General features: G+C 42.5%; 1 protein-coding gene across 2 annotated transcripts in view; it reads left to right on the forward strand.

Moving 5' to 3' along the window:
• Window positions 1–25,795, forward strand: part of LOC102460859 (C-C chemokine receptor type 5-like) — a 34,758-nt gene extending 8,963 nt beyond the window's left edge. For both annotated transcript variants that reach the window (XM_075921898.2, XM_014578610.4), the window contains 2 exons: window positions 20,027–20,222; window positions 21,231–25,795. In XM_075921898.2, the coding sequence (XP_075778013.2) occupies window positions 21,242–22,294 (1,053 nt within the window). In that variant the 5' untranslated portion in view covers window positions 20,027–20,222; window positions 21,231–21,241 and the 3' untranslated portion in view covers window positions 22,295–25,795. The remainder of the gene's footprint in view (window positions 1–20,026; window positions 20,223–21,230) is intronic.
• The last annotated feature ends 1,869 nt before the right edge of the window (window positions 25,796–27,664 follow it).

Consider the following 27,664-nt stretch of genomic DNA (forward strand, 5'->3'; position numbering starts at 1 on the left):
TGGGGGTAGGGGCAGCACACAGAGCCCTCCTCCCCCACCAGCTGGCAGTGCAGAGAGCCAAGTGGAGCAGACAGCAGCTTTGAGCTGTGTGGAGCTGCTCTATGCCTAAAGGTCCATGAGCCTTCTGGGGCAGGCTGTAAGCTGGAGTAAAAGGCTTGGTGGGTCGTATCTTGCCTGCCCCTGCCTTAATCTCTCTGGGTATGTCTATACTACAGCACTAATTCAAACTAACTTAATTTGAATTAGTTAATTCGAACTAAACTAATTCGAACTAGTGCATCTAGACCTAAAAACTAGTTGAATTAGCGTTTTGCTAATTCGAACTAGTATGTCCACATTGAGTGGACCGTGAACTGAAGTTAAGGCTGGCCAAAAGCAGTGCCGGCAGGGCATCAGGTTAGGACTTAGAGCATTGAGCTGCTGTCTCAGGCTAGCCAAGGGCTGTGCTTAAAGGGACCCGACCCCCACCCCGGACAGACAGTTCTCAGGGATCCCCGCTTGCTTGTCTACCTTGATGAGAGACAGCAAAGCAGTCCTGGCTTGGAGTGCCCTGAGTGCCCACACTCAGCACATCACAGCACTCGGCCATCAGCCCGGCTGCACTTGCTGCAGACTGCCATCCGGGGGAGGTGTCAATCAGGGGGCTGCTGGAGAGCTTCCACCCCAAGGAGCCCACAGAGCCACCCCAGTCCTCCCCATCGGGGACTCGTGCCCATTCCTCCCTCACCTCCTTCCACTTACCCCTCCTTAGCCCCTCTTCCTGATGTACAAAATAAAGGACATGTGTGTTCAAAAATAAAAACTCTTTTTAACAAAACTGGGGAGGGGGGGGTTAACCTCTGGGGAGACTGGGAAAAGGAGGTGGGAGAGGGGAGGGGGAAACCTGGGCAGAGGGAGCTGGAAGGGGGAAGCCGGGGGAAGAAAGGGGTGGGGAAGTATCACACAATGGAATGCCATATCTTCAGTACTGTGTACAGATGTGATCTCCTCACCCCAGAAAAGATATTTTGGCCTTGGAAAGGGTTCAGAAAAGGGCAACTAAAATGATCAGGGGTTTGGAACAGGTCCCATATGAAGAGAGGCTAAAGAGACTGGGACTTTTCAGCTTAGAAAAGAGGAGACTGGGGGGAGGGAGGGGGAATATGATAGAGGTCTATAAAAGCATGTGTGGTGTAGAGAGGGTGCATAAAGAAAAGTTCTTCATTAGTTCCCATAATATAAGGACTAGAGGACACCAAATGAAATGAATGGGTAGCAGGCTTCAAACTAATAAAAGAAGGTTCTTCTTCACAAAGCAAATAGTCAACCTGTGGAACTCCTTGCCACAGGAGGCTGTGAAGGCTAGAACTATAACAGAGTTTAAAGAGAAGTTAGATAAAGTCATGGAGGTTGGGTCCACTGAGTGGTATTAGCCGGGGGTAGAAATAGTGTTCTTGGCCTCTGTTTGTAGAAGGCTGAAGATGGATGGCACAAGACAAATGGCTTGGTCATTGTCTTCGGTCCATCCCCTCCAGGGTACCTAGAGTTGGCTGCTGTCGGCAGACAGGCTACTGGGCTAGATGGACCTTTGGTCTGACCCAGTATGGCCATTCTTATGTTCTAAGCTCAGGGTCAGGGGTCTCACTGGACCATCTTGATTTTCATGCAAACCTGCTCCTGGGTTTGCACGTGGCCTTTGGTGGCCAGGCTGGCAGCTAACCTGCCCTAGACGGCCACTTTCCTGTGCCTTGTGCGGAGGTCATGGACATTGGATGCCTCCCCCCAAACCTGGATGAGGTCCACGATCTCCGCACTAGACCAGGCAGGCGCCCGCCTCTTGCGGCCCTGGGCACGCTCCTGTGAGAGCCAGCCTGGTCCCGGAAAGAGGCAGAGGGCTGGGTGGCAGCGGGTGGTTGGCTCGTGCCGTGCCAGGTGCAGGGTCTGCTGGCTGGGTGCTGGCAGGCTTGCACCTGGCACAGGCACCGTAGCCAGACCGTGGTCTTTTAAGGGCTCTGGGGCTGGGAAGAGGGCAAAAGAGTTTCCCTGGTTGTGCCCAGAGTGGCCACCAGGGCAAGCTGGGAAGGGCTAGCCTCCCACTAGTTCGAATTAAGTGGCTACACAGCCCTTAATTTGAACTAAATTCGAACTAGGCGTTAGTCCTCATAGAATGAGGTTTACCTAGTTCGAATTAAGCGCTCCACTAGTTCGAATTAAGTTCGAACTAGCGGTTTGCATGTGTAGCGCCTATCAAAGTTAATTCGAACTAACGGCTGTTAGTTTGAATAAACTTTGTAGTGTAGACATACCCTCAGTTTATCTTGCTCACTGTGTTATTGTGAAACTTAAAGTTTGTAGAGTATGATAATTATATTACCCTAAGTAAAATGACTCATATTCGAGTGAGTTCAATAGCAACTGTAACTATGGAGTAAAATTTTTAAAAATTAACAAGTTAACTAAGCCATGGATAAAAATAAATCCTGCATAGTTCAATTATTTTTATTTACCTTCTTACCTTTAAGGTTTTAGGGTTCACACAAGGAGAGGTGACACACAGACACTCCTGTACAGATCTCACAGGGAGAGGGGGATTGACTGACCTGACCCTCCTTGCTCAGCACACTTTGTCGTCCATGCCTAGTTAGGTCCCTGGCACAGACCTGCCTCTCCTGGTATCTGGCTCAGTGACTTCCTGAGGCAATATCTGGGGGAGTGGAGGAGGAAGCATGCAGAGTCACATGCACTGTCAGATTTCTGTCAGGGTACACACTAGAATTTGGCCATTAGCAGCCTTTCACCACCATGCAGGAGAGACAGGGTGGGAGGAAGGGATGTCCATGTCTTTGCAGACCTCATCTCTCCCCGCCCCTCCCTACCATCCCCACTCCTGCTGGCCCAGTGCCATAAGGCAGCTCTCATCTCCAGGCTGCTGCTGGCCACTGACAGAATCCAGCTGCCACCTGTCCCCCAGCTACAGCACAGGCAGGAAGGAGTTAAACCCTAAAGCTGCTTTGTGAACCTGACTCCAGGAGCTTCAGCCAACCTGGCCAGAGATGTGGCTCTTCAGGGGAGGGTGCCTAGGGAATGAAGCCGCCCTGCACTCCCTCAGGGCAGGACCCAGGCTGGGGGTGAGCATGGTATCTCAGGCCAGAGGAGGCCATGCCTCCACCCATGTCTCGCCCTGAGGCCCCCTCCTGCTTCCCACTCTTCCCCCATCACCCCACCCAGGCTGCTCCTCTTCCCCAAAGCAGGACGGGGCTGGGGATAGGGTGGGCCAGCAGGTGGGTGGGACTATCTGGTGCTCCACAACTAGGGATGGCTGGGACCTCCTGCCTGGTACTCACACAGGGCAGCACAGAGATGGGGGGATCTGGTGTCAGCCAGCAGGCTGGAACTAAGGTTGACTGGGGCGAGGATGCTCCAGGTATGGGGCGGGGGCAGGAGCAGGAGCAGGGGCAGGGGGGAAGAGAGAGGCCAGGATCTGACCAGTAGCAGGACACATCAGTACTGATGGGGGATTGGGGGGGGAGGGGGAAGAGATGGAAAAGAAAGGACAATTTGCCCATTTTAAAAGAACAAGTTTAAGGGCTTAAATACAAGGCTGGCCCTTTAAAAACAGAACATCTCATCATTCTAATTGTACAGTGTTTTCATACCCTCCTATGAAAATTTCTACAGAAGTACTGTATCTAGGATTTTGCTAACTATGTACAGAGCACAAAACCCGTTGACTCTAAAACTATAAATTTTTGAAAAGTCAGTTACAGCTATCCTCTTGGCTATATGTGGAATGAACATTGCATGTGGTCTTTTCTGATAGTTTGTGTTCCTTTTTTAAATGAGGAACTGTGATAAAGATCATGCTCTCTCTTTTATTTTAAATGTTTAAGAACTAAATGTTTAAGAACAAAAAAAAGCACAAGAACTTGGAGTTTTTGCAAGTGTCTTTCTACTTTTGGTCAGAGAATTATTATTTTCGATCGCATTGTGCATCTGTCACAAATAACTTTACAACACCACAGCAGATCAATTCCACAATGTCAGGGAACGTTCTAGGCATCAATGGCCAGAACTTTGATGATTTTGGGAGGGGGAAACAGGACACAGAGCCCCTACCATCTGTTCAGCATAGCCACAGCTTCAAGCACCTCTACTGGTTGGCACCCACTGACACTTTTCAGAAGAATACCACATCTCCTCTCTGTTTATCCTCCTAACAGAGTTTAATATATTGACACCTTGAATGACTTCTCCCAGACAAAAAGATGACAATGTTGTGTACAGGAGTGAAGGAAGGAATGCACATAGCTCCTGGCATGGGGTAGGGGGAGGTGAGGGAAGGAAATGTGGGAAACTGGTATGAGAGGAGAGAGCAATGGGAGCCACGCAGAAACCTAGTGGGGGAAATTGGGGAATACTGATATAGGAGAGGAAGAAAGGGGCACACAAAGAAAATGGAAGTCAGGGAATCTATGGCATGGAAGCTAAAGGGTGTTGGGTTATACAGAAACCCTCACAAAGGGGGAGAAAGAGGCATAGGGCCATAGAGTCCATGGTAGGAGGGCAGAATGTGGGGCAAACAGAACTCTTGGAAGAGAGAAATTAGATTTCCAGGTAATCTCTGAAGATAGAAGAGTCTTTAGAGTGGGCAGTCAGGTAGACCACCCTGGACACCAATACAGTAAACTCTTGCCATTTACAGGTGATGCATTCCTGGCACAATTGCAAATGACAAAATTTGCGAATACTGGGAGCCTTTGGCTCTCCCTTTCCCCTCCTGAGGTCTGTGTGGCTCCTGAATTCATCCCAGCGGCCAGGAGCAGTGGGGAACTCACTGTGGGGACTGGGAAAAATCCTTGCTTGTTCACCAAGGTTAGCTGATCTTAGGGATTTCCCTGCAGAGCCTTCCCAGTATTCCTTCTTCCTAGAGAATCACTTCCTTAAACCCAAAGGCCATGTGAGTCATGTCTACTGGGAGGAACCAATAAGCATCTCTAAATACTTGTGCAGAGTATAGCTCAATATCTATCATTTCATTTGGATTTTGGCCTTAGACACATTTCTCCCAAAAGGGTATCTATGCAAAGCTCTAGCTGCCCTTGAAGACTTAACATAACAATGTTGCTAAAGGCAAGTTCTTCCTTCTACCCTGTGTAGCCTAGATTGTAGGTGTACCCAATTAATATGAAGTTGTTAAAGCAAGGATGCAATAAACCAAACTTACCTTTCAAGTTCAAGCCTCTAGGCTTGCTACAGATAGTTTAGTTTAGCAGAGGACCCTGGATGGCACACTGAATGCTAGAACCAAACCAAACTTTATTTCAAATGAAAACAGTTAGTTTAGCAAACACATATAATTACCCATTCACACAGCTACTACAATTACCCCATTCCATCTTCAGATGGGAGTGTATCAACAGGAGATCCATCCCATGCCAACTGAATGAAGTCTAGCCTTATAACCCTGGAACGTAATAGAGCTCTGTCACAGGTGCACTTGCATTAGTGGGGCCTCCTAAGAGCCATTGTGGGGATTAGCTCTGGCCAGACATTGCACCCTCCCCTGGCAGTGTCTCTCCTCCTTCAGCCTCTCTCCCTGCTGGCACTTCCACTCCAGGAACCACCTCTGTGGGGTATGAAAGTCCTTCCGGGCAAATGAGCTCTGGCAGTCTTCCCACTCACTACCTGCCAGCATCATTTCATCAGCAGTTGATAGGGGATCTGGGCCTGCCCTCTACTTCAGGCCTGGCTCGGGCCCTCATACTGGCAGCTATGGTTTCACTTACCTCATACCTTACTGCTCTTTCCATCAAGTTTTGCCTCTCTCTGGCTCTCCCCCTTCTCTGGGATTGCCAAGCCACACTGCCCCCTGCAAGGAATATCTTCTCTGTAGCCCTTTCTGTTTCCAGCTTCCAGGCTTATATAGGCCTTGTCTGCCCCACCCAGCTTTTCTACTTTAATCCCTGCTCCCTCTCCCCTTCTCCAGGAGCAGCATGGGCAGTTCATTGGTCCATTTAGCCATCTTAACCCCTTCAGGTTGGGTGACCAGATGTCCTGATTTTATACAAACAGACCTGATATTTGAGTCTTTATCTTATATAGGTGTTTATTACCTCCTAGCCCCTCTCCTGATTTTTCACACTTGCTGTCTGGTCACCCTGCCGCCAGGTCTTGTGTGGGGTGGACCCTCTACCCCACACCCTTTTGGTGTTAATTGGTGCATTCTCTAATTTAACAAGGCTATTCCTTTTATAATCTATTATAATATTAATTAACTTTAAACCTATCCATTACCATGTTCACATTTCCATCACCTCTTTATTGGCTCTTTGCACTTTACATATCATTTAAGTTAACATCTCCACCAGCGTCCTTCCCATGATAGCAATACAGATTGCATTTTAATTTACATTCATATTTCTCAGAAACACTCACAGAAAGCTCTGCCAAAACAAGTTATGCCTCAGCCTAACTGCAACATAGCCCTGCTAACTTCATGTCCTTTCTAACTTCAATTTTTCCATCTGATTGTCTCCCAATTATCTTTTACTCATGCTAACAAACTCAATTTCCCATAACTTAAACAAAAACTAATTTCTACTTATTTCTTAACCTAACATGCCTTACTGGTTACACATACCTGACTTCCTCCAAACCACCAGTCACATGGCCAATACAACTTAAATCAAAGAGCCCAGATACCTCTTAAAGGGGGCCCCTTCAACCACTTATAGAGTGTAAAGAGGAAGACTTGGATTTGGTTCTGAAATGGAAAGGCAAACTTTAGGGTTCACTTTTGGTCAATGAGTTATTCTCACTGCTGGTGAGAGAAACTGTCCCCTCTGACATGGCTTTGGCCTCTTATTGTTTTGCAACATTCATTCTGACTGCTGTGAGGAGACTTTGACTAAATCATCTTAGCGATCATTTCAGACACACCACGCTCCTTGAGCAATGATCTGTGATGGCATAACTGAATGAGTCAGGGTTCTGAATCCCTCTTGCTTGAAGGCTTTCTAAATGCACAATTGATGAAATATCTGCTAGGCATACCAGTATCCAGACACGTCAGTGACTAAAAGATGTCACCCTTATTTCCCTCCTAGGTGAAAGAGGATATTCAAGAAGCCAAAAAGCTACAGAAATAAAAAAAATATATGGTCAGAGCTGCATGCTCATTATGGGGCCAATGACCATGCTGCAGTAAGCAAGGCCTTGCGATGCAGAGCACTGCTTTGCTAAGCAACATTTGTGTTCTGAAATTGTGCTGGGGCAGTGGAAGAGGTGAAGAATTTAAAGGTCTCTCCCTTTTTAACGAGAGCTCAACATTTTCTGAGCATGTTTAACAAGGTCTCCTTGCCCGTACGTTGAAATCACAGATGAACACCTTAGAATCATATTTTCCCCTGATAGCATACCCTTATTCAGGCCAGAAATGACTCTGAAGAGTGAAAGCTTTGCCAACCCTTCATATGGCTCGAAGGTACTCATTGATATAGAGTTTAAGAAACAGCACTGTTTCTAACCCAAAGGTCTGCAGGAAGGTTGGACCTAGAATTTTCTGGGAGGGAGTCTACTCTCTGCTATGGGTCCTAGACATCACTGTATTGGCACACAGAGGGCATAAAGCTTTCTTAGCTAACCAAGAGAGAATTCCAACATCAGTGTATGGCTTGCTGGGGATTGTGAGAGTTGTGGGATGGGGCATGTCAAAAGCAGTGTTGCAGCACACACTTCCATGGCATAGGTAGCACTAGAAAGTCTGCTGTACGTTACAGTAGCTTGCTGGGGCCCCAGACACTCCAGAGGTATCCTGGAAAAACTTTGCCGCATCCAGGGAACGCGTCTGCTCTTCCGCTTTTTTTTTTTTTGCGGAAGAGCAGACATGCTTTTTCGGAAGCCCTGTCTTCCTCCTTCCACGAGGAAGAAGGGCTCTTCTGAAAGAGGAGGTTTTTCCAAAATTTGGCCCAATATAGACAGGCCAAATTTCAGAAAAGCCTTTTCCAACAAAACAATTGGAAAAAGGTACACAAATTGCAGAGCGCAACTTACATTCCTTTTTCTGATAAAACCCCATAATCTAGACATAGCCTCAGTGTTTAACTCATAGGGCATGTCTACACAGCAGAGCTAAAGACAGAATAAGCTACAAAACTTCACCTACGTCAATTGCATAGCTGAAGTCGAAATAGCATACGTCAGTTTTGGTGCTGTCTACACAGCAGTAAGTTGAAGGAAGAACACTCTTCCTCCAACTTCCCCTTATTCCTTGTACAATGAGGGTTACAGGAGTCAGAGTACAAAGTGCTCCAGCTTGACAATATTTCAAAATAAAGGCTTGTAGTGTAGACACTCTTTGTTATTTTGGAATAACATCAAGTTATTCCGAAATAATGCTGCAGTGTAGACTTACCCTAAGACTGATAGACTTTAAGGCCAGAAGAGACCACTGTTATCTAGCCTGACCTCCTGAAAATCCAGGCCACAAACTCAATTTCCCATACTGCTCTATACTTAACCTAACTTAAACAAAGACTAATTTCTACTTATTTCTTAATCTAACATGCTCTATCCACACATCTCCTCCTGTAGTATTTAATTTATATGTATTTCAAGATTCATTTGGTTAGACTAAACAAATCAAGCCCCTTAAGTCCATTCATCTGATCATCCTATTTGTTCTTTGCTGTGCCTGTTCCAGTTTGAATTCATCTCTTATACATGGGGGACTAGAATTGAACACAATATTCCAGAAGAGGTTTCACCCATGTCACATATTAACATTAACTTATTAACACTTCGCCATCTCTACCGGAGCATCCTAGGATTGCATTACCTGTTTTCACAGATGCAGCACATTGGTCATCTAGTGATCAACCAATATAACCAGGTGTTTCTCCTCCACTGTCACTTCCAACACATACATCCCCAACTTATAGCAACCTTCCCAATGACATTTTCCCCTTGCTTGAGATGCTGGCTTCAAATAGCTTCTGCAATTTTGATTTAATGCAATTCTAATCCTCGTGCACATTCAGATCCTGGAGTTTCAGTCCAGCACATTTCCCTAATTAATTCCCTTAATTTTTATTGCCTTTTATAAATCAAGGACCTTAGCTGAAGACCTGTTTTTGGTTATCTTTCCATTTAGTCTAAGCTGAATTAGCTCATGATTACTCTAACCAAGGCTGTCTTCTACAAATATTTCTATGAGGTCCTCATTTTATACTTACCAATACTAAATATAAAATGGCATCATCTCTTGTTGGTTCAGTGACTGTTTGGTAAAGAAATCTGTCAGCCATCATATCTAGGAATAGCTGGGTCCTACTATTATTATTATCACTTGTCCTGTAATCTATATCGGGGCGGATTCCAGTTTCCCATAATCACACAATTCCCAGTAGTATTTATTCATAAAGAATATTAAGGGGTATTTATTAATGTACAAAATTGGATCCTCAGAGTCTGTAGCTGGTCCTAAACATTCTCCCAGTGGAGCCTCTGTTATCTTTCTTTCTCAAAGTGATTTTGGCCCAAACAGATTCTTTTGTTTCCATTTCATCAGTTCTAATATTTTTTCATTCTACCTCATCATTAATATATAATGCTACTCCACCATCTTTATTTCTGTCTCTTCTGAAAATACATGCCTTCAGTATTTGTACTCTAGACATAACTGCTACTCTGCCAAGTTTCTGTTTTCCCTGTAATACCTGGTTTCACTTCCTGCACCAGTAATATCAGTTCCTCTTTTTTGTAACCCAGATTCTTTGCATTGTTGTACAAATTGTGACAAAGCGCCTATGAAAACTCGGTGGGTTCCATGCTTCCTGGCAGATTTGCTTGCCTCAGAGGCTCACAGCAGCTCACAATTTTAGGCAGCACACCCAGGGCCTTAGTTGGCTGTTTGTTGAACATATGGTAAAACGGAGAATAAACTCCACAATCCTTTTTCCCAAGTGGAGATGGGAAGGTGCATGTTGGGGGGAACCCAGGCCCACCCTCTACTCCAGGTTTCAGCCCAGGGCCCTGTGATAGTAGCTGCTCATATGAATCCCTGACACTTACCACAATACAGCTCCAAATCCCCTGGGCTACTTCCCCACACCTTCCCCAGAGCCTTCCTTTTCTCCAGTTCATCCTCCTAGTTGTAATCGCCTTTCTTCCTGCTCCCAGCGGTGCTCTCCTCCTTCCTCCCAGCTGCACCTGCCCTATAACTACCAGCAAGCTTCTTTTATAGCCAGTCTGAATTGGTTTTCTTAATTACTCCTTGGTATCCTAATTGGCCTAAGCTAGCCTCACTCTGCAGGACTGGTCAATTAGTCTCAGGAGTTCTACTGCCCCCGATTGCCTCTGCTGGTTCTAAACCAGCCCTTCCCTGTTACTCTGGGAGCAGGGATCTCCTCAGTTTGAGGTTTATACATCTCACCTCCACTACTTTTTATATCCTTCTGGTTTGACTCTGCCATGAGATATTTTAGTTGTTTCTGCTCAGCTTTGCCCAGACTCTTTTCCTGTTTAGATACAGTCATTCTGCTGCCAGTATTGCCTATGTGATGTACTTACTGTCCTTGATATTGGCATTGCCTTTTCTCTTGGTCTGTGTCTGCACTGCACCATAGTATCTTATTTCGATGCGTATCTTATTTTGATGTTATTTTGCCATTTGGCACTGTCTACACAGCACTTATTTTGAAATAAAGTGCTATTCTGAAACATTCCTTATTCCTCGTGAAATGAGGTTTACAGGGACATCGGACTAGCGAGCCCGTTATATTTTGAAATAACAGGTGTGCTCAAAAGATGCAGAATAGATACCTCTTTATCCCCAAATTGCTCTGCAGTGTAGACGTAGTCTTGGTGTCCATTCTCCTCTTTTCTTCCTTTCTCCATTGCTGTATCCTCTCTTACTTGATTTTCCTCCCACTCAAGGTTAGAATAAGGCATGGGAGATTCGATGAGCATTGCCCAAACATTTCCAAATTCCTAATTTAAGGCTCTCTTAACCAGTTGTGCCAGCCTCCACTGGAGAACCTTACTCCCCTCCCTACTCCATCCCCATGAGAACAATCCTCTGTTTGTAAATACCTTCCAGTGATTGAATATGCTAAAGCCCTTGGCATAACACCACTTCTTAAGCCATCTGTTGATCATCATAATCTTGTCTCACCTCCATTCTCCTCTGACAATTCTACTGAAGATCACCTGAGCCTCTGTTTCTTCAAGCATCTTCCCCAACTTAGTATAGTCTCCCTTGGTGTGTTCCAGTATGAATCCAGCAGTATCACTTGTTCCCACACAAACGTTACTCAGTGGATTTTTTCCTCCTCACATTAAGGTCCTCTTCAGCTTCATGTCTACAACCCATATCTTAGCTCCCAGAAGACACTCTGGGTATGTCTACACTACCACCCTAGTTTGAACTAGGGTGGTTAATGTAGTCAACCGGAGTTGCAGATGAAGCCCGGGATTTGAATTTCCCGGGCTTCATTTGCATGTTGCTGGGCGCCGCCATTTTTAAATGTCCGCTAGTGCGGACCCCGTGCCCGCGGCTACATGCGGCACGAACTAGGTAGTTCGGATTAGGCTTCCTATTCCGAACTATCTGTACACCTCGTTCCACGAGGAATACAAGTAGTTCGGAATAGGAAGCCTAATCCGAACTACCTAGTTCATGCCGCGTGTAGCCGCGGGCACGGAGTCTGAACTAGCGGACATTTAAAAATGGCGGCGCCCGGCAACATGCAAATGAAGCCTGGGAAATTCAAATCCCGGGCTTCATTTGCAACTCCGGTTGACTACATTAACCACCCTAGTTCGAACTAGGGTGGTAGTGTAGACATACCCTCTTTTTTCTCAATCAGCTCTAGTGACAGGCCTGTCTGTTCTTTCACAGTAGAATTTCCCCAGTAATGTAGACCTGCCTCTTTCTGGTGTGGGTGTGATTCTCTGAGTCATACAGACTCTGTGCGACTATATGTAACCATCACTGGGCAGATTTGAACCTGGGACCACTGGAGCTTCATGCAGGAGCCGCTACCACTTGAGCTAAAAGCCAGCTGGCACTCATCTTAGGCTGTAGAGTTCTCTTGTTCTTATCTGTTGCTGTAAATGGTTTAAGTGCCACTATGTGCGACAGTGAACCACACTAGGGCTACATCTACATTGTACCTCTCTTGCGCAAAAGCTTATGCAAATGAAGCTTAGCAAGATTTGCATATTGCCGTACTTCATTTGCATAATTAATCAAGGGCCATTTTTGCACAAGAGGCTTCTGAATAAAAAGGAGCTGTGTAGATGGCTCCTTTTTGCGCAAAACCCCCTCTTGAGCCATTCTTCCTCATTTTTTCAGCAAGAGAGGTGCAGTGTAGACATAGTCTCAGCATGTGGGTTTCATGTAGCTATTTTTACTCTATTTACATAGTGTATATGTAGGATAAGTTGGAAAGAGGCAGGGAATTGAAGTGGTAAGAGCTGGTGATAGTCCCCCTTCTCCAAAGTCTGATGCTTTAGACTGAACCCTAAGTCATCTAGTCCAACGTTTCTCAATGAGTGGTACGAGTACCCTAAGTCGTACTTGAGAGAAGTCTGGGGGGGTACGTCAACACAACTGAAGTTTGGAGAAAACTGAATTTGTTTTATGTTTTACAGAGCTTTATTTTTGTATTTTTTACACCCAAACATTTCATCGCCCGCCCGGCTACGATTAAGTTGTTTAAACAAATGTGTTGAAATGGTAGAAAAAATATTGTGTGTCTGAAAACTGCAGGAACTGGGGGGTACTTATAATTTTTTTTGAAAAGGGGGTTGAAAAAAAAAGGTTGAGAAACACTGATCTAGTCAGCCACCATGTGCATAAACAGGTAAGAAACCACAATACCCAGCAAAATGGTCTGTACACATGGAAAGTGTCTGAGAAGATGTGCAATAAGAACAACATTCACATTTTATCCCTACAAAAAAGGGATCTACAGGATTTCCCATTCCTGGCTCTGCAGTTTAGAAGGTGGATAGAGTCTAGGAGAGGGAAAAGCCAGAGAGATAACTATCCTCTGTAGAATCATCCTTAGAGAGGGTTGTGGCAACTTACTGTGTGAAATAAAAGATTCTTTGGGGATAATTCTGCAGGCATCATTTCCTAAATGAGCCTTTAAAATATGCATTCCTCAGTTACTTTGAAGAGACAAGCAGATAGACCCCCTTTTCAAGCTCTAATGCTCCTACCTCTACAACCATCTCTGTGAAGCAGAAATAACTTAGTCTTAAAAACAAATGCAAATTGTGATTTCCTTTGCAATTGTCATACAAGATCCTACTCCATTGAATCTTTAACTAAAAGTGTATGTTAGGGTGAGGGGGAATAATTTTTGCAGTATTTTAGAAAATATTCTACTGACTGCAAAAAGTTGATACTTTATTGTATGTGTCTGTTTCCTTACCCACGTTTGCTTTTACATGTAAGATAAAAGCATTTGTGGTTTGGCTTTGAAGACAGTCTGTTTTAGTCTGATGACACTAGAGCTCTGACTTTGTTTCACTCACAAAATTTACCCTCTGAATCTCAACTATATGAAAATTAATTGAGCCAGAAAAGGGGAACGGTCACCCACTCGTTCTCAATAATAGAGTCCAGATTGAATCTCTCTTGTCCAGCATCCCTGGGAACTGACTAGGACTGACCCAGAGAATTTTCTGGACCACAGAAAGTCAATATTGTCTAGCAGCATTATCAACACTTCCACTGCTTACTGTTAGAGGACATTCAGGGGTAAATTAGAGCTAAATTACATCACAGAACGTGGAGAGGTAGGACTGTTGGCTGTAAACAAATTTTATGGGACTGCAGAAAACTTGGCCACACTCACGAAAAGTGGACATCCAGCTTACTAAACTGATGCTGGACCATGGATGTTGCCAGACCAGCGAATTCTGGACTAGAGAGGTTCAACCTGTATTATAAAATGCTGAGACAGACAACATTGGATTCTAATTAGGGATCCCTTCTGCTAAATTTTGATACATGGTCGGTGAGAATATATTTTATGCGACCAAGTGCTGTTGGTGTGTGAGACAATCTTATACGGGGATCTCCCTCAGTCTCTCTAATAGTGTGAGATGGACTTCGCTACAACAACGCTGCATACAACAAATTTTGATACCTGCATTCTAAAAGCAGAACATTTCATATGTTGGTTTTTATTTTGTTTTTTTCCCCACCATGTGCAATATTCTAAATTAAGACACATTTCTACTTAATTGTGATAAATGCAATCTAACAGGGGAACTTTTCATACAGCATGGTCCCTACCCTCTACATGCTACATTCCAGTTGATCATTAAAAATATATCTACATTTGGCCATCATCTAGCAACATTATCCCAGAAAGAGATTTTAGTTGCAATCTGCTTTGTGAAAAATCAGGTGTCTGATAGAGTTTAGCACAAAAATCAAGACAAGAGAAGTAACCCCACTTCATTTGGTGGAAGTATATAGTTCACTGAAGTTAATGGAAAGACTCCTATTGACTTCATTGAGCTTCAGAGTAAAACCTTCAGTCTGTTAGGGTGCCAGTCAAAGTTCTGGATCACCCAATCCTGCATTTCTAGGAGGCAAATCTCAGATCTAATTTCCCATAATAGAAGTTCCAGAATGTGTGCTTAACTTTGATTTTATTGAAATCTGTAGCTTTTTAAAATCAAATTACACACAAACTATCCTTAGATTTTTTTACATGTACAAACCAAAGTATTAAGATAAACAGTGAATGGAAATTCTTTGGTATTTTCATCAGATAAACTGAACAATCCTATCCTCCAATAACCCCATTATGAAATGCAAGGGTGTATCAAATTTGCCTTGTGGATCCAGAAAATAAAGGCATGTTTCTGCATGACAAAAATACCATGGCTATGTCTACACTGGCCCCTATTCCGTAATAGGGATGCAAATGTAGCACTTGGGAATAGGCAAATCCGCGGGGGATTTAAATATCCCCCGCGGCATTTACATTTTCATGGCTGCCGCTTTTTTCCGGCTTGTAGATAAGCCAGAGAAAAGCGCCAGTCTGGACGCGATCCTCCGGAAAATAAGCTCTTTTCCGGAGGATCTCTTATTCCTACTTCAAAGTCTTGAAAGTAGGAATAAGAGATCCTCCGGAAAAGAGCTTATTTTCCGGAGGATCACGTCCAGACTGGCGCTTTTCTCCGGCTTATCTACAAGCCAGAAAAAAGCGGCAGCCATGAAAATGCAAATGCCGCGGGGGATATTTAAATCCCCCGCGGATTTGCCTATTCCCAAGTGCTACATTTGCATCCCTATTATGGAATAGGGGTCAGTGTAGACACAGCCATGCATCTGATTCTCATGAACTAGTTTTTGTTGTTATCAAATGCAGCAGCTTCACATCCTCATTTAATTGACCACAAAAACTGCATTATTCTCTCTCCACTCCTTTTTACCAAATCCTACTCCTTAGTTCACTTGTAGTATGTGGAAGCTCTTGCATTTTTCCAAGGCACACAGAAGATGTTTTTGATTTCTTTGCAGAAACTGAATGGCAAACCCTGTGTGGTTTTGACTTCGGAAATCTAAGCAAAGATTTACTCTCAAATATCTCAACATTCTAAAAACTACACCCACTATCGTAGAATCCCCTCTGCTACAAAAGGGGTCTCAAAACTTATCTCCACCAGGTCTCTCTCTGGTGAATGGTTGGACATTTATCCCATCCTTTGAAAGTCGTGTCCATCAGCCATCTTTGAATGCAGACTGAAGAAAGAAACATTTTTGATAATCAGCCCACATCCTCATTTCTCATTGCAGCTGAATGGGGAGAAAACCCATAGGATGAAGGAATGTTTTTTAAAAATATATAGATAAAAAGTGGAGCATATTAATTTGGGGTGGAGGGCAAGCCATGCCTTTTGTCCACTAAGTACTGTTTGCTTGTAGGGGGAAAGGGTATACAGGTTGTACCAACCTTAACCGTGACTCTGGTCTGGCAACATCTGTTGACTGGCGGGACCACAGATGTTCCTGGACCACAGAGTCCAGGTATAGGGAAAAGCGGGCATCGCAGCAGGGAGGTCTGGCCCCAGCAACTGGGCAGTAGCAGGGGGCTGACACCAGCCATGAAGCTTCAACCCCAGGTGCAAAGCTTTGGCCCCAACTGCAGCCAGGAAGCTCTGACTCTGGGTACATAGTTTTGACCCTGGTGGCAGCCAGGAAGCTCTGACCCCAGCAGCAGCAGCAGGGTCAGCAGGAACTCAGGGAGCAATGGCTGGCCAGGCAGCAGCAGGGTAAGCAGTGGGGGAGGTGGGGAGTGGCCATTAGGAGAGGACCCTCCCCTGGTCTGGCAAATCCCCTTGTTTGGGACCAGTCAGGTCCAGAGGATGCCAGACCAGAGAGGTCCAACCTGTATTTTGAAGGGTGCCTGAGCTATGAGGAGTTCATTAGTAGCAAGTGATTTTAAGGGTCTGTGGGCAAATTCAGGCACAGGGCACCCTTAAAATTCACCCTATTAGCAAGTTCAGTCATAAATAGCCCTCAAAAACCATTCAGCTGTGAGCATAAGCATGGAGCCCCTGGACACTCATTTCATCAACATGCTCAGGAACACTTTGAAAACTCAGGAGGTCTCTTATTCTTGAATGATTCCAGAATCATGTTTGCTTTGTTTGTATCAGTGTCACTCTGTTAACTCATTCAGCTTGTGGTCCAATATAACCCATAGATCCCTTTCTGCCGTACTCCTTCCTAGACAGTCGCTTCCCATTCTATATGTGTGACACTGATTGTTCCTTCCTAAGTGGAGTACTTTGCATTTGTCCTTGTTAAACTTCATCCTATGTTCCACAGACCATTTTTCCAGCTTGTCCAGATCATTTTGAATTTTGACCCTATCCTTCAAAGCACCTGCAACCCCTCCCAGATTGGTATCATCTTCAAACTTAATGAGCGTACTCTCTATGCCAATATCTAAATTGTTAATGAATATATTGAACAGAACCAGACCCAAGACAGACCCCTGTGGAATTCCACTTGTTATGCCCTTCTACCGTGATTCTGATCCATTAATAATTAATTACTTTCTGAAAATGGATATCCAGCCAGTTATGCACCCACCATATGGTAGTCCCATCTTGGTTGTATTTCCTTAGTTTATTAATAAGAAGGTCATGTGAAACTGTATCAAATGATTTACTAAAGTTTAGGTATACCACATCCACCACTTCTCCGTCATCCACAAGGCTTCATATCTTATCCAAGAAAACTATCAGATTGGTTTGATATGATTTGTTCTTTATAAGTCTATGCTGTTTGTAACGTATCGCCTTATGTTCTTCCAGATGTTGGCAGATGAATTCCTTAATTACTTGTTCCATTATCTTCCCTGGCACAGAAGTTAAACTAACTGGTCTGTAGTTTCCTGGGTTGTTCTTATTTCCCTTTTTATAGATGGGCACTATATTGGCCCTTTTCTAGTCTTCTGGTATCTCTCCTGACTTCCATGACTTTTCAAAGATGATAGCTAAAGGCTCAGATACCTCCTCTATCAGCTCCTTGAGTATTCTAGGATGCGTTTCATCAGGCCCTGGTAACTTGCAGACATCTAACTTTTCCAAGAAATTTTTAACTTGTTCTTTTTTTATTTTATCTTCTAAACCTACCCCATTTCCACTAGCATTCACTATTAGGTTTCCGTCACCATTGAACTTCTTGGTGAAGACAAATAAGTCATTAAGCACCTCTGCCATTTCCAAGTTTCCTATTATTGTTTCTCTCTCTTCAGTGAGCAATGAGCCTACTCTGTCCTTGGTCTTCCTCTTGCTTCTAATATATTTGTAGAAAGTCTTCTTGTTACCCTTTATGTCTCTAGCTAGATTGAGCTCGTTTTATGCCTTTGCTTTTCTAATCTTGCCCCTGCATATTTGCATTGTTTGCTTATATCCATCCTTTGTAATTTGACCCAGTTTCCACTTTTTATATGACTCCTTTTTATTTTTAGATCACAATAGTGTTTAGACAATAGCATTTAACCATCAGTGAGAGGTCATGGATTAAGCCAAGGGTGGGCAAGAGGTGGCTAGCAGTCTGGATCTAGCCTGGCAAGCCACCAGATCTGGTCTGTGACTGCCTTGCTGGGTCCCTTAAGCACAGCACAGCTGCCATCACTTTAAAGGTGGCTGCTCTATGTTGGGAGCGAGGAGGGAGGCTTTGAGCTCCATCCCAACCACAGCAAAATCTCTCAGCTCCCATTGGCCAGTTTCTGGATAATAGGAGCTGAGAAATTTTGCTGGTGGCAGGGGTAGCCAATGAAGCCCCCTCTCTTTCTCCCTCCCCCCCTGCCCAGAGCAGAGCCTTGTGACTGCAGCCTTCAATTTCCTGCAGGACTGCTGGCTGGGAGCTACTTAGGTAAGTGCCTCCCAGCCAGAGCCTGCTTCAAGCACCCCCCCCTTTCCTCCCCAACTACCTGACCCAGGCCACCACCCAAACCCTCTGTACATCTTTCCCCCAGTCACAACTCCTTCCCAGACCCTACACCCCCTCCTAGAGCCCCTCCTCTAGACCAGAATCCTCTCTGGCACCCACACTCCCTCCCTGACCCTGCACCCTATTCTCTCACCTCAGGTCACCCCCTCCCCCAACCCTCTACACCACTGTCACCCAGGTGACAACTCCCTCCCACACCCTGCACCCTTTCCTAAAGCCCTTTCTCCAGACCAGAATCCTCTCCTATACCTATACCTCCTTCTGGACTCTGCACTATAAGCCTCTGCCCCAGATCACAACCTCCTCCTTCACCCAAACTCCCTCTTAGAATTCACACTCCTTCATGCACCCCAGTTCCTTTCCCCAAGCTCCCTTCTGCACCCAATCTCTGTCACAGACCCCACATCCCCGTAGTACAAATGCGGCCCTTGACCATTTGCCAAAATCTAGGAGTGGTCCCCATTAAAAATTATTGCCCACCCTGGATTAAGCACTAGATAGAAGAACTAGTGTTCTCTTGTTGCATGCAGCCAGTGCCAACACTGGGGAACTGTCCAGCAAAGCACTTCCTGAAACATTGTACCACCACAAAGGGAAAAAAAAATCTATTCAGTATTAACTATCACTACCAACTTTGCTCCTTCACAGAAACTATACATGCAGATGAAGGGGTAAACATTCCACCCAAAACTTCTGCTCTTTATATATTACAGTCTTTCGAAACACTACAGTTTCTAAGAGGGCTGCTACGAGGCAGGAATGTGTGCAGTCTTTTCTCTGCCATGCAAGACGTGGTATTTGCAACTTTTAAAAATTGTTTCCTTCTAACATTTGTATAAACTATTTGTTTTGGTTAGCAGAAATATTTGCAGAAACTTGGGAATATGTATCCACACAACAATACTTACTAGAGAGGACTTAGTGAAGCCTCCCCGTTTCTAAAAGTTTCAGTCATACAATCAGGGAGAAGAAATACTTTGTGATATGGGTAGTCAGCTTCACAGCACAAATAGTGAATTATAAATGCAGTCAGGAATATTCAAAGCTACAGTCAGTGAATAAGTCCAAGAAACCCAGAGGCTGAAATACTTTGAATAATTTTTAATAACTATATTTATAAATATTTGTATTTATAAATAGCAAAATTTGTTTACGGATAACTTTCAAATAGCTACAAATAGTTGGTCTCATTTTGGACACATTGATGGAAACACATAGATTTCAACCATCTTTCAAACTCCAGACAATAGGCATTCCTGATGCAAAGGACATACCACATTAAAGTTCAGCCAAAAGACCATTGAAATAAGAGGAAATAAAATCTTGAATCAAGTGGATCATTTCAACCCAATATTACATTTTGGCAGAACCCAATAATTACAATAAGATAATCAATCCTAACTGCAGATACATTCAAAATGGATGCTGGCAAGCATTTTTACTAAAATTTTACAGTAGAAAAATATGCCTCAAAGGTGATGGTTTTGAAATGATTAGATGCCATTCAGAGTGGTGTTCAATTCCAATTTATAAATGTGAATTTTCTTACAGGTTACTAAGAATAACGTCCTAAATATTTTTTGGCTGGTAGAGAACAGTGCTCTGTTTTCATTCAAAGACTACATTTTTCATTGCTTGGACTCAAGCTGAACTGCAAAGAAGTAGAACTTGACATTTCATCCAGCAAAGTCAACGGTGGTACAAAGTTGTCAAATCACCTCTCCAACATTTTCCTAATTAGGGAAAGGTAAGTCATTTCTTGCACACAAAGATATTATTATGGCAAGAACAAGAGAGTCTAATTATCATTCACTCGAAGGCCACATTATCTTTCTCTGAAAAGGTAAAAGGGCCTTACAGTAAAAATAAATTATATTTATGTTTACTTCCTTCAAGGCTCCTTTGCATGATCAGAACAGTTTAAAGAGGCCTGGGTATAAGTGAGAATAAGGCCAAAGATTTACAGGAACAATTTTGTTAAATAAAAACCTTGGGCCTTATTCTCATTTAATCAAATGGTTTCTGTTTTTCAAGGTGTATTTTAACAGCATTTTTATTGTATATAGATATCTGAAAATTGGGATTGTTAGTGTTTCTCTTCGTATATTCTGTAAGGAGTAATTTTTTTTCTGAGCCAAAGTAAATCAAATCAGATGCACAGAGAGGTCTATTAATGTGAGAAATGAGTGAACTTTCTGAAAGAATAATTTTCAACCGCTAATGTTTGGCAAATTTTTCTTTTGGAATGCTATTTAGAAGCATTCCATCCACAGCCTACCAATGCACACCCACTGATGCCTTATTCTGTCGTATGAGCTAGTAACACATGAATGTAGTTAGGAAACCTGAAAAACCTTAACAGATTCCTCTAGATAAGCCCTTTTAAAATGCTGCTTTTTTTATCTCATTCTGACGATTCTGAAAACTACTTAAACGAGCTTCTGACAAACCATCTGAGAACTAGCTGCCTTTGAGATTAGTCATCAGTGCAGTTTCACTTATGTCATGGTGCTGAACAGTTTACTGAGGATGACACACATTTCTCATACATAGTGCATGTGGAAACCAGTATTTAACATATAGTGGAGGTATCAGAACTTCTCAAAAAAGGGTTGGATTGATCTTTTATGATGAAAAGTATCAGTCAACTTAAATAGTCACTACCATCTTCTCTATGATACCATTTGGTGTAAAATTCCAATCTTTGTCTATGTTTTACTCCATCTCTTCAATTTTAACTCTTTTCTTCATCTAGGACTGCAAAAGATGGATGAAGAATTTGAGACTACAACCTTCTACTACGATTCTTTGTTAGAACCATGCCAAAAACCTGAAGTAAAAAATTTTGCATCCCAGTTTCTGCCACCACTGTACTCCTTGGTGCTGATACTTGGCCTGGTGGGCAATGCGCTAGTGGTGCTGATCCTGATAAAATACAAAAGGCTGAGAAGCATGGCTGACATCTATCTGCTGAATCTGGCAGTTTCCGATTTGCTTTTCATTCTTTCCCTACCATTTTGGGCTTACTATGCAGCACATGAGTGGGTTTTTGGAAATGCAATGTGTAAAATTCTTTCAGGGGTCTATATTGCTGGCTTCTATGGTGGGATGTTTTTCATAATACTTTTGACAGTCGATAGATATCTGGCAATTGTCCATGCAGTGTTTGCTTTAAAAGCTAGGACAGTTACCTATGGCATTCTCACAAGTGTTGTCACCTGGGGTGTTGCAATATTAGCCTCGTTTCCAGAGTTAATATTTCACAGTGCTCAAAAGGAAGCTACTCATTGGACCTGCAGCCCTCATTATCCCTGGGGACAGGAAAAGACATGGAAGCAATGCCAGACTTTAATGATGAACCTTGTGGGACTTGTCATTCCACTGCTCATTATGATCTTCTGCTATGCAGCAATTATAAAGACATTATTGAGAGGTAGGAATGAGAAAAAACATAAGGCAGTCAGGCTTATTTTTATCATAATGATTGTTTATGTTATCTTCTGGACCCCATTCAATATTGTTATTTTCATGAACACTTTTCCGAATTTATTTGTCCTAAATACTTGTGAGAACAGCAAGCAGATAGAGCTAGCAATCCAAGTGACAGAAACATTTGCGATGATCCACTGTTGTATCAATCCTGTGATCTATGCCTTTGTTGGGGAAAAATTTAGGAAATATCTTCATACTTTTTTCCAAAAACACATTGCAATCTACCTCTGCAAACACTGTCCAGCTCTTTATCGTGATAAATTAGAACATGTTAGCTTAACATACACCCCATCTACTGCAGAGCATGACATCTCTGTTGGTTTGTAAAGCACATTAAATATGTAGCCAGTAAAAGTGTCATCTTCCTTTTTACTTAAAAGTTTGTTCAATTAAACAAAACTTAGGGACATGTAACCACTCGCAGCAGTTAAATTTTTATGACACTGCAGTATTTCTTATTTGTCATATGGGGATTACTACAGATGCCACAGAAAATTCAAATACTTCAATTTTGTAAGTATCTACTATAAAAAGGCATGTAAAGTAGTATGTGTTTGCTCTTTAAACATGAACACTGGTCAAAGAACTATTTGTTCAGGAAATATAATTCAGAAGATGCCTTTAAGAGGGCAAGGAATAAGGTTTGTTTTCTCTCAAGAGCCCTTTTACCTACATTGAAAACCATAAGAAAAACATTAGGAAGAAGGCCTCCATGAGAGGATATTATGTCCATTTACATGGGGCTTGATTCATCTTTTTATTTCAATAGTCGACAGGAAAGTAACATTATAAGGACAAAAACTGAAGCACAATCATAAAAAGTATTAATATTCCCAAGAATTTTATAAGCTATGTGTTTTTTCAGAATAAAAATCAACTGCATATCTAAGGTAGGGAATGTTTATTTACAATTGCATTGCTACATTGTTTTTCCTATGTGGGGTTTGAAGACGTATTAAAACTTTATGAAAAGAGCTTTTATAAACAGGGAAGTAATAGATTGTGCACACCTCTGTTGAGGGATATGACTGACCTTCTGTTCACCAGAATTGTGCTAAACATGGGGTACTATATTAGCCAGTGACTGTCATTTTAAAATAATCTTTTCCCCTTGACTACTTTATTTAATTATTTTGTCTTCAGTTTTACACATTCTAAGAGGAAGTTTAAACATTCAGGGTGTGTCTAGACTACAGGGTCTTTTCGAAAAAAGTGGGTTTTTTTTTCAAAAAAACTTCCCCTGCATCTAGACTACCACCACATTCTTTCAAAACTAAATTGAAACCTGACCATGGTAAACCTCATTTTACGAGGAAGAATGCCTTTTTTCAAAAGTGTTCTTTCGAAAAAAGGCATTCTTGATTGCAAACAGGGCTTTTTCAGAAGAGAGCATCCGGACTGCCTGGGTGCTCTCTTTTGAAAAAGCAGCTCGCTTTTTTGAAAGAAGTGGTTGCAGTTTAGATGTTCTCTTTCGAAAAAGCCTCTTTTGAAAGAGGCTTGTAGTCTAGATGTAGCCTCAGATACTTATATCTTTATGACTATTTTCTTTAAAGGTGCCTTTATGCAGCCTTGCAATTCTGGAGGTTACTGCACACATCAAGTCATTAGAAATCTAAATGGTATTAATTGCAAAGTAAAGGTGTAGCCACAAACCAGGATTGTGATTCTGAAAGTCATAGCCTTCATAGAGAAACAACTGTCAGGTTCTGATAAAAGAGCATAAATGTGACCCAAGAGAATGAGAAATGAAATGAAAATTATTCTTGATGACTGTAGTATAGTCAATGTTTTTGTTTGATCATAAAAAGAATGGTTAACAGTGGATGACACAGGAGGGGGTGACATGAAAAAATGTATTGTGGGATGAAAATCTCAAGATCTCTCTAGATTTTTTTAATCAACTGGAAAAAAAATGGAAACAATTTGAAATGCCAGAATTTCACAAAAAAATTGTCTAAGCCACGTATTCTCTTAGGCTATGTCTACACTACAAGGTTTTTGCACAAAACTGACCATTTTTGCACAAAAACCAGCAGAGCGTCCACACCTCAAGCGTGTTTTTGCGAAAGAAAATCGACAGGACAGAGGGCTTTTGCAGGTAGAGTTATTCCTCTCCCCATGAGGAATAACTCCTTTTTGCACTACAGCTCTTGCACAAAAAGGGAGGTGTGGATGCTCTTTAGGGAGTTTTGCACAAGAAACCCCTATTGGAAAAAGCACAGGTGCTCTGATGGCCATCAGAGTTGTGAATGGCCATCAGAGTTTTCTTTTGCAAGAGTGTCCATGAAGTGTGGACGCTCTCTTGTACAAAAGCACATCTCTTTTGTGATGCACTTTGAGATCTGGATGCTCTTTTGCACAAGAAGTTTTTGTGGAAGAACTCTTCTGCAAAAGGCTTCTTGCACAAAAACCCTGCAGTGTAGACTAAGTCTTATAGTTTTGTTGCAGTAAAATCCTGAATAAAGCAGGGCTAAGGTTTGCTTTGCCTAGCCTTATTTATATTTTAGCTTTCAAAAACAAAAAAAGAAAAAAAAAGAGCCTGTATACAAAATTTCTTGTCTTATTTCTCTAACAGCCTTGCAAGCAGAAACTAAACATGGTTTATGTCTTCTAGTCATAACCCAAAAAAGAGTGAAAAAATAATATGCTTAGTGCTCTTTTTACACTCCATGATTCCACAATAATATATTATCTTTCCTGATTCTGTGACAGGCTACTAGACTATTGCAGGCTCTGGAATGCTCAGGATGCCAATTTCCATACACCACTGATTCCACAGTCAAAATAAACTGTATACTGAAAATTCAACATCAGTGCTGATAGGAGTCGGCATGCACTGCAGTAAACAGAGTGATGTCATACTAGATGAATTATTGCTGTGGGATATCACACAGCTGATCATTGACCCAGAGGCATGAACATACAATAAGAAAAAGTGAATCTGGAAAGCAACATCTCCAGAGAAAATTTTTAAGACCTGAATAGTACAGGCTTGCATCTAACCTGTTTTTTTTCCATTGGAAAGGGATTTTCTTGGTCATAATACTCGTTGCCGTCTCATGAATCAGGGTGAAAACTTCTTACAAGAACAAACAAAATTATAAACTTCTGACTTCATTTTAAATGTAGAAGCTTTTTCTCAGCTAGATTCCTAATATTTAATACCATATCACCCTTTACCGTGAAATGACATTTCCATAGATGTTGCATGTCCCTTAACTTTGACACCATGAACAACTCCATTTCCAGAGAGTGATGTGATATGCACAGGAAGAGAGAGGAGAAAATGGGTATGCTTTGTTAGCTCTTACTTAAGTATTAAGAGCCTGATCCTGCAAAAACTCATTCAGGCAGGCACGACTCATGCCGAGGGTCCCTGGACTTTCACCCATTTGCTCCAAATGCCATTGCTCATGCAGGCAAGTCCTACTCACATGAATAAAGGGTGGCAGGATTAGATCACTTACACTAATTCCTAATCACTTACAGATTGCATTGCTGCCTCACACCTTTGTACATAACTAATAATTCAGCCAGACAGTAGTCCTATAAAGTATCCAGAACTGTATCTGCAGATACTGTATCTGCAGTGCTACAAAGGGAAGGCAAAAAATTACTCCCAAAGTTAACTTTCTCTTATGGAAAAAAATATTTTTGTATGTTTGCACTAATGTGAAAGCAACTTATTGACATGTATTAATATCATAGTTATGGTTATATATCTATTTCAATTTTACTGCGCTTTCTCCATTTGTATTTTATTGGGGTGTGAATTTTGATGCTCTGATTTTATGTTTCTTTCTCTTTCTACATTAATACAATTTATTAATAAAATCATTGTTTGAAAAGACACAGTATGTTTCTCATTGTCTTTGTGGAAAAGGGGCTTCAGTTCTGGATACTGAGAGAGAGTACATGGATTGCTCCTTAAGGACACCAAGGGAATGCACATAACCACAAAGGTGGAACAGGGAGGATGTGGAACCATGGACCAAAACCCTCTCCTACCCCAATCCACAGAGAAATTAAGCCTACTCCTAAAAGATGTTGCAGCACCAGCCCTCATGCATCAGGATGTTTGAGGAGGTATTTGATACTTTGACTTTTGAAAAAAATCCACAATTTAGGGGGAAATATCAGCTTTGGTGGGTATTATAAAGCAGATGGAGTGAAAATGAGTGAGGAAATTATATATACACACACACACACACACACACACACACACACACACACACTACTGGGGAACAAACTGGATTGTCCCCCAAGCCAACTCTGGCCACTGCTTAAGTAGCAGTGACTTTTGCCGCTTAGGTAGTATAAAGTGACATTAGCCAATTAGAGAAACTGGCTGTGAGGAATGGGAGAGGTAAATTCACTTTTCTGGACATTCCATCCACTCAGCTAACTAAAGACTTTTCACAGTCATTAACTTTTGAGACCTAGCCCTAATTGGCTTGCCTGTAAGGCTTAAAACCTTAAGTGGTTCCTAGAGAGTCCCCAGGAATGCTAGGGAAGCAGGAAATGAGTTGGTAGGAGACCAGGAAAGCCAATAGAAATGGTGTGGACTTTTGAATTGGAAGTAGTGATCTTCCTGTTCTTATTATTGTGTGTCCAAAGAAGAGGCTGGGAAGACATGAATTAAGCCAGGGAGCAGGGTATGGAGACATTAAGCCAGTGAGATCCATACTTAGGGAATGACTAAGTCTTGGAACAATAGATATGTGAGTAGAACAGGGAATGTGTAGTCAGATGCAATCAGGTTATTTTCTTTATTTTGGATTCGTTGGGCTTCTCTGCACTAAGCACATATAATTCCCTCTCCTTACACTGTAACTTTCTAGACTAAACCCTAGAGAAGCAATTCTCTGTGTTTTAATCCTTTTTTTTAAGTTGCTAAGTAACATCAAAGAACCAAGTAGTGTTTCACCAAGTATGTTCTCTTTGTTTTATTAATAAAAATCACCCTATTCAGACCATGAGCTGATTCCTGAGTCCTATAAAACAGGAGACTCTGTGTGCAGGTGACTAAGTCTGTAAAGCCAAACTGCTAGGATAAATTATAGTTTTTCAAGCTCTCTAGCGGGAGGATTAAAGAGCTTGAGGATACCCCACAGGAAGGAATTCCTAAGTGCACCTTCCTGGGTTCTCAAAGAGGTTTTTGCATTAGGGTGGTGGCAGCAATACCAATCCAAGGCCAGGGAGCCTGTGACCTTGGGGAGTTTTGAAACAGAAGCCTTTAGTGGCAGGGTTGTTTAAAGTCTCTTGTGTGACACCACTGTCTGCACTCAGAGTGCCAGAGTGGGGAACAGACTTGACACTGGCCCCTAAAGTTTTATATCTATAGAACATTAAGTGTAGGGTGCCCAGACTTATTTCCAACATTAAGTATTTAAAATTAAACATGGATCAGTGCCCATTGCTCTACATCCCTCTCTCCCTGCTTTTCTGTCCCTACCATGCCCACTCCCTTCCCTTTATGCTCTTTCCAATCTTCTGCACCCCTCTTCCATGCATGAACGTCCTCTCTACCACTGCTTCCATCTCCTGCCAATCAAAATATATCCCTCCTCCATGACAGCCTCTCACTCCCAGATCAGGTAAGGTGGCTCCCTCACATCCACTCCCTGCCTCACTAGGTTTCAAACTTTCTGCTAACATGACTCACTTTTGTTAAAGCAAATGAGCTCAATCCCCACT

This window comes from Pelodiscus sinensis, chromosome 2 (genome assembly GCF_052426305.1).
Source record: "Pelodiscus sinensis isolate ZL-2025 chromosome 2, ASM5242630v1, whole genome shotgun sequence".
NCBI lineage: Eukaryota > Metazoa > Chordata > Testudines > Trionychidae > Pelodiscus > Pelodiscus sinensis.